This window comes from Orcinus orca, chromosome 8 (genome assembly GCF_937001465.1).
Source record: "Orcinus orca chromosome 8, mOrcOrc1.1, whole genome shotgun sequence".
In the NCBI taxonomy this organism is placed as follows: domain Eukaryota; kingdom Metazoa; phylum Chordata; class Mammalia; order Artiodactyla; family Delphinidae; genus Orcinus; species Orcinus orca.
The window spans coordinates 12,807,862-12,814,783 of NC_064566.1; the positions used below are offsets into that span (position 1 = coordinate 12,807,862).

The 6,922-nt window shown below is 43.6% G+C and overlaps 1 protein-coding gene across 4 annotated transcripts in view; it reads left to right on the forward strand.

Moving 5' to 3' along the window:
- AGBL2 (AGBL carboxypeptidase 2) overlaps positions 1–4,075 on the forward strand; it is a 43,391-nt gene extending 39,316 nt beyond the window's left edge. For 3 of the 4 annotated variants that reach the window (XM_033412833.2, XM_033412842.2, XM_033412862.2), the window contains 2 exons: positions 1,688–1,771; positions 3,316–4,075. In XM_033412833.2, coding sequence (XP_033268724.1) covers positions 1,688–1,771; positions 3,316–3,489 — 258 coding nt within the window. In that variant the 3' untranslated portion in view covers positions 3,490–4,075. The remainder of the gene's footprint in view (positions 1–1,687; positions 1,772–3,315) is intronic. The other variant, XM_033412871.2, reaches the window with a different exon arrangement.
- Positions 4,076–6,922: the final 2,847 nt, after the last annotated feature.

Below are 6,922 nucleotides of genomic sequence, written 5' to 3' on the forward strand. Positions count from 1 at the left end.
CTTTTACCACCCTCTCCCTATTTTCCCCAATCCCAAGCACCTGGCAGCCACCGTTCTACTCTCTGTTTCTATGAGTTTGGATTTTTATTTTAGATTCCACATATAAGTGATACCATGCAGCATTTCTTTGTCTGGCTCATTTCACTTAGCATAATGCCCTCCACCCATGTGCATATGTTTTGTTGCAAATGGCAGGATTTCCTTCCTTTTTAAGGCTGGATTATATTGTTTGCAAGTATTTTCTCCCATTCGATAGGTTATCTTTTCATTTTATTGATTGTTTCCTTTGTTGTGCAGAAGCTTTTCAGTTTTAGTCTCACTTGTTTATTTTTGCTTTTATCGTCTTTGCTTTTGATGTCAAATCCAAAAAATCATTGCCAATGTCAAGAACTTTACCCCCTATGTTTTCTTCTAAAAGTTTTACAGTTTGGGATCTTGAATTTAAATTTTTAATCCATTTTGGGTTGACTTTTGTGTATGGTATAAGACGGGGTACAGTTGAATTCTTTTGCGCATGTGGATATCTAGTTTTCCTAGCACCATTTATTAAGGATACAGTCTTTTCCCCCACTGGTTATTTTTGGCTCCTGTGTTGAAAATTAATTGACTATATATGCATGAGTTTATTTCTGGGCTCTCTATTCTGTTCCATTCTTGACTTTTTGTCACACAGAGTCTCTGATTTTTCCAATTAGTACGTCTCTCTCAGAGGGTGAAGAGTGCAATAGCCCTCTGTCACTCTTACTGTCAGTACCACTGGGAGCAGGGGAACATTAAAATTGGTGGGGACACTGACACTGCTTTGGATTAGACACCACTGAAGTCTGATATCCCATATTGGTGAATTGTGATTTTATACCCAAAACATAAGAGCTGGCTGCTTTAACCATCCATCCATCCATTCAGCAAATTGTATTGTGTAACTACTACACGCCAGGCTGTCTACTGGATGCTGGGAGTGCAACATTGAACAAAACACTATCCCTGCCTCAGGGACCTTAGGGTCTGCTGGGTATTTTAACAAGTAAGCAGGAAGCTACATACAGAGTAGGATGCAGTAGGAAACAGAGGAGACAAGTTCACCCAACTTTTAGTACTTTGGAGTGTGGCTATAAAATCCTTGATTCTTTTATGTATAAAAATAGGTTTGGGTACAATAGTAGCCAAATAGGGTGCATGAGGCCCTCCTCGTGTGGAATGCTGCCCTGTGGTTAGGGATGATAGAATAAGGTCCCACCGCATTACACGGAGGAGCCCGCACAAAGCACAGCCATCTCAGTTCAGTATTGAGGGCCATTCGGTGTCTAGTGTAATAATGGCAAGAGCACAAGCTATGGGGTCTGTCTTGAGTTCAAATTCCATCCCCACTATGTAGTTTTCTGTGAGTTACTTAACTCAGGGGCTCAGTTGCTGCATCTAAAATGTTGGGGTAATAATATCTACACATAAGGTTGTTGAGAATATTCAATGTGAAACCGTGTGTGACGTGCCTGGCATATGGTAGGCATTCAATAAGTATTAGTTTCCTTCTTTTCTTCAAATTACTATTTGTTTGTGTTCTGCCTCTCTTTTCATGTTAGAGTATCATAATGAATCAACATGCATGAATAAAAATTACTCTGTGTGTTTTCTATAATCACACTTGTCCAAGTGGAAAATTTAGTGAGAATGTGTTCATTTATTTTAGTTAAATGGAAGAGACAAAGGCACCTCCCTGGGCCCATCAAAAATGACCACCTTGATTTTGACTAAGAATAAAGAGAGAATGCAGGTATTTCACCTAATATATGTATATATATGCCAGCAATTAATTTATTTTTCAAATGTATTATGTGATTTGGAGGGGTGGTGATCTGCAGTCCACACAGTATCACCTCCTTGGATTTGTTCTGCTGAGGTGAACATCTAACATAGTCTGCACTCTCAGGCTACAAAACACCTGACCAGCCAGGGGCATTGCCCACAAAGTACTGCAGGATGGAGGAAGCCCACCCAGGGCTGAAAGCTTGCCGCGGAGAATTTAGTTTCATTTCAATGAACATTTGTTAGGCAGCTGTTATTTTGTAAATCCATGGCAACATTTCAGGTACAAAGTGATGGTGAACGCAGTGGTTCTGAACCCTAGGAGGTGTTAACAAACCAGGGTGCCACCATCAGTTGTGAGGGGTGTTTCACATCCACTGTTACAGTGATGGTTCGGTACCGAGGTTTGTGAACGATTTGCTTTTTTAAAATAATAAGTTAGAATGAATTCCTATTTATCCCTATAATAACATCTCTCTTGCTCCTTTGCACTTGCATATTCTTTCCTGAGAGGGAGGAAAAAGAAGTAAAGAAACAGCTGGTGAGCTGTGGTTTCAAATAGCCCTGATTGTGTCTGCGGGAAAGTGCTGTTCACCTGTGTCCGGGTGGAGCAAAGATTGAGGACCACTGGATTACTGTAGGTGCACTAGGTATAGAATAGATGATTCTCTCAAGGTGAAGTCCCTGCCGTCTTCCCAAGTCTGCTGCTTGGCAAGTCTCAAAATGATGCTCTCATTTACCCGTCAGTATTTTACGGAAGACCTACTATGTGTGGGGCCCTTTGAAGACTGTATGACATGAGCCCTCCCTTAAGGCCGTGATCCTCTAGGAGGGGTAACAAGATAGATAGTCCAACCACCATGATATAACAGAAACAGAGCAGTGAAAAGAGAGATGTAGATAAAGTCAAATCAAAGAGGATTCTGTCCTGACACACTGATAAGTGATGACTGTCCTCTTTCCTCATACAGCATCCACTGCAGGGTGTCTGTGGGTGGCTAAAACCATATCCTACCACTGAAACGTGCAAGCTAGGCTGTAACATGTAACCAGGGATTCAGTTGGACACAATGTAGTAGACAAATGCCATCCAAACCTTTACTTTTACTTCATTTTCTTTAAATTTCTAATTTAATGTTTCTGTAACAGAGATGTAGGCATTTAAATTCCGTGGCAGGTCAGATAAGCAGAGTTTAAAAAATGGGACAGTCTCCCAGCTTGTAAAGTAAGCTCTTCTCTTCCTTTGCGTTATGTTTCTAGACAGCTTATAAAATGCAGTCCCTAAACTTCTCAGGGCAATTAAAATATTGCCCATGGACCTTTCTTTGGCTATCAGAGGGACTAGGACAAATGCTTGATTGGTGCCTGCCCTGTAACAACGCCAGCTACTTTGGTATTTGAGGGGAAATGCAAATACTTCTCACTGACTCCTGCGAAACCAGCACCAACCCTAACTGTAACTTCAGGAATTGCAGCATCAAGTGGTTCACCTTTTATGTCTTGTTTGCACAGAGAGAGAAGCCAGGATTTACAGTATCATGCTCTCCAAAGAGAAACACAAACCCCAGCCAAGAGCCAGCTCCAGATACGAAGCCAAACTGGTCCAGGAACAGATATCCTGCCACAAAGGGAGGCCGTACGACTGCGGTGGTATACCCATCCTTGCACATATACACCTACCCATAGGGTGCCTGGGCCATGCCACACAGGCGCTTCCTTGCTGTGTTTTGGGTTAGACACATTTTGTAACGAAGGGATTTGTATGCTAGGGAATTACGTTCATTTGTGGTATTCTGTGTTGTGGGTTCATCATGCACTGTCCTCACCCCAGGTGCTTACACTGTGTTCATGCTCTCAAGATGCATACCTCACAAACTAAATTATTTTTTCATAAAATGAAATTTTATTGTGATGTATCCAAAAGCTTCCCTTATCAGAAATTGAAGTGTGTACTCGTGAAACTACAACACAGATATACCTCAGTTTAACCAATAGATATTCTCTCTAAAATTATGTGCAAATCAATTTTAAAAGTGCAAACTCTGTTTTAAACGTATTCTGGGAGTTTACTATGTTAAAAGTCTTGTGTCAAAGCTTTCTAGTGTTCAATGATTAGTCTGACTGGGGTATATCAGGTTTGCTCAGGGTGAGGTGTTCCCACATAGAGAAAACAACTCATGTACTACCTGGAAGTCAATGTTGCATATATTATGTTCAGCATTGTTATGTGAGTTTTTTAACCCATTGATTAAAATTCTTTCTCTCCCACAAATTGTTCCCTTTGATTGGTTAACTGCATAATCTTGTGTGAATAGATACTTTAGATTTTCTATCCCTCGCAAGCACCAAGCACCATCTGCTGGCTACAGCCTGCATGTCAACGTGCAGGAGTCACGTTAAACAAGGGTCACTCCAGTTCATGCCAGGCCTCCTGTTTTGACTTTACCTGCTTCCTTTCACGTTGGATTGAAAGTTTCCTAGTACGTTTTTTGTCATCACTTTTAAACTCTTTCAGCCACCACCACTACCTAGATGACTAGAGATTAGAACCAAATGGCAACACATTTTATTATAATCCCAGTGTCTGTGTCTTTTTTTTTTTAATTAATAGACTTTATTTTGAGAACAGTTCTAGGTTTACAAAGAAATTGAGGAAATAGTACAGAGAGTTCCCATATACTGCCCACCTCTCCCCACACACATTGTGTGTGTGGGGTTTTTTTGTTTTTGTTTTTGTTTTTAATTTATTTATCTATTTATTTTTGGCTGTGTTGGGTCTTCGTTGCTGCACGAGGGCTTTCTTTAGTTGCGGCAAGCAGGGGCTCCTCTTCGTTGCGGTGAGCGGGCTTCTCACTGTGGTGCCTTCTCTTGTTGCGGAGCATGGGCTCTAGGCGCGTGGGCTTCAGTAGTTGTGGCACGTGGGCTTAGTAGTTGTGGCTCACGGGCTCTAGAGCACAGGCTCAGTAGTTGTGGCACACAGGCTTAGTTGCTCCGCAGCATGTGGGAGCCTCCCAGACCAGGGCTTGAACCCGTGTCCCCTGCATTGGCAAGTGGATTCTTAACCACTGCGCCACCAGGGAAGCTCTGTGTATGTGTTTTTAAAGGGAATATCTGCCCATGCTCTTTACATAGGAGTTTGCAAATGGCCTTCTTCTATTCCACATCTTACACCCTAAAACTATTAGTCAACATTTTAAGTATCTAGAAATCACCCAGCCAAAACCCCACTTTTTGTTCCTAAAAGGATATCTTTAAAGGGCAAGTCCCAAAACAAACCACTGAGAGCAAGCCTTGTTTGAAAGTTGTTTAGAAATACTTGGTTTTTGCTCCAAATAATTTTGGAAGAAGTTTATTAAAAGCACCCCAGTATGATATTTTTGGAATAAAAAACTAGAATACATGATCAGATTTTTTTAAGTGCTTTTTGAGAGTGAAAAGCTTCCTGAGAGCTGCGGTTTGGCTGCTAAGATATCAAAGGGGCAAAAAGGAGAGAATCCTATGCAATCCAGGCACAGCCTCCACATCCAGTAATTGCCAAAAGGCCATGGCAGTTCAGTGTTGGGCCCTGCCCAGCTCACAGTCAGTCCTGTAAAGTAGTAGCTATTTGTTTTCTTTAGAAAAGAGGGGCAAGTTTGCCTGCTTAGATTACGAGAAAGTGCCCCGCAGGGCATTTACGTGCTACAGCATCTAAGCCAATATGCCTATCATTTCTCATTGTGCTTTTTTTTTTAAACATATCTTTTAAAAATAAATTTATTTACTTATTTATTTTTGGCTGCGCTGGGTCTTCGTTGCTGTGCGCTGGCTTTACCTAGTTGCGGCGAGTGGTCTTCGTTGTGGTGCGCGGGCTTCTCATTGCGGTGGCTTCTCTTGTTGCGGAGCACGGGCTCTAGGCGCACGGGCTTCAGCAGTTGTGGCACATGGGCTCAGTAGTTGTGGCTCACAGGCTCTAGAGCACAGGCTCAGTAGTTGTGGTGCACAACTATAGAGAGAAATAATGCTATGTGAAAATTCCAACTTCCTGCTGGCACTCCTACCCTAAGACATGGGCTCTTCCCCCAAATTCATCAGTCAGAAAGAGTGCACTCAGCAGTGACTTAGGAACTAAGGAGAATGCAGTGATGTGTCAGACTCCATTCCTGTGCTTAAAGCCCAGGTGGGAACAGACTAGTGAACCAAAGCAAGCCCGTCAGTAAGACCCTCTGCTATAGCTTTAGAACGTTGTCATGGGTTAAAGAGAGCCACCAACTGAAATGTGAAATACCTGGGTTTGAATCCCACCCAGACTCGGTGGTGGTGGGTGCAGTTGCTTAACAGCTCTGGACCTTCGTTCTCTGACCTGAAAAGTGAAGTGACTGTCCAGGTGAAGTGATCTCTAAGGCCCCTTCATTTTTACAAAATCACATTGGTTTGAATACTTCCCCCAGCTGTTGATCATGGATTGCAGTAAGATGCCTAGAACAGCTTCCCTCTTGGGCCTGAACCAGCTAGGTCCTGTCACCCAGCCTCTGGTCCTCGGGGAAACAAAGCCACTTTGGTGGCTCTAAGTACAGTCCCCTCCCCTCTCGGCCCCTCCAAGCTTGGCACAAGCCATCTCTCCCCCCGGCCCCCTGAACCGTTGGATTCAGTGACCAGAAATCACTTCAGTAAACCCCTTCTCAGCTGAGCTCAAACTCCAGCCACTCCCCTTTCTTTCTCTTGGCTTCACTTCCTCCCCCATTCAGCCCAGACTCCAGGGTGCATTACATCAACCCCTTCCCTGCCAGCACCCCGGACTCCTCACCCTCTGTGCTTCTGCCACATCCACCTGGTAGTTCCCCAACTTTGGCTCCTTCCAGCCATCCCGACCATCTGTCTTCTCCACTCCTACACCCAGGCTGCCAAGATGGCTGCAGGAAAACCTGTCCTTGAGCAAACCGGGGCCACCGCTCACGTGTCTCCTCCAGCCTCAGAAATGTATCCTCTGCTCCTGAAATGGAAGTTCTCCCACCCTTCCTTCTCCGTGGCTATTTTACACCTCCTCCCTTTGCTCAAGTCCCCTGCTTCCCTCCCAGCAAACAACCTCGTTAGGACGAAGTGGTTAAGAAGCTAGGCTCTGGTGGGGTGGGGTAGGGAGAAA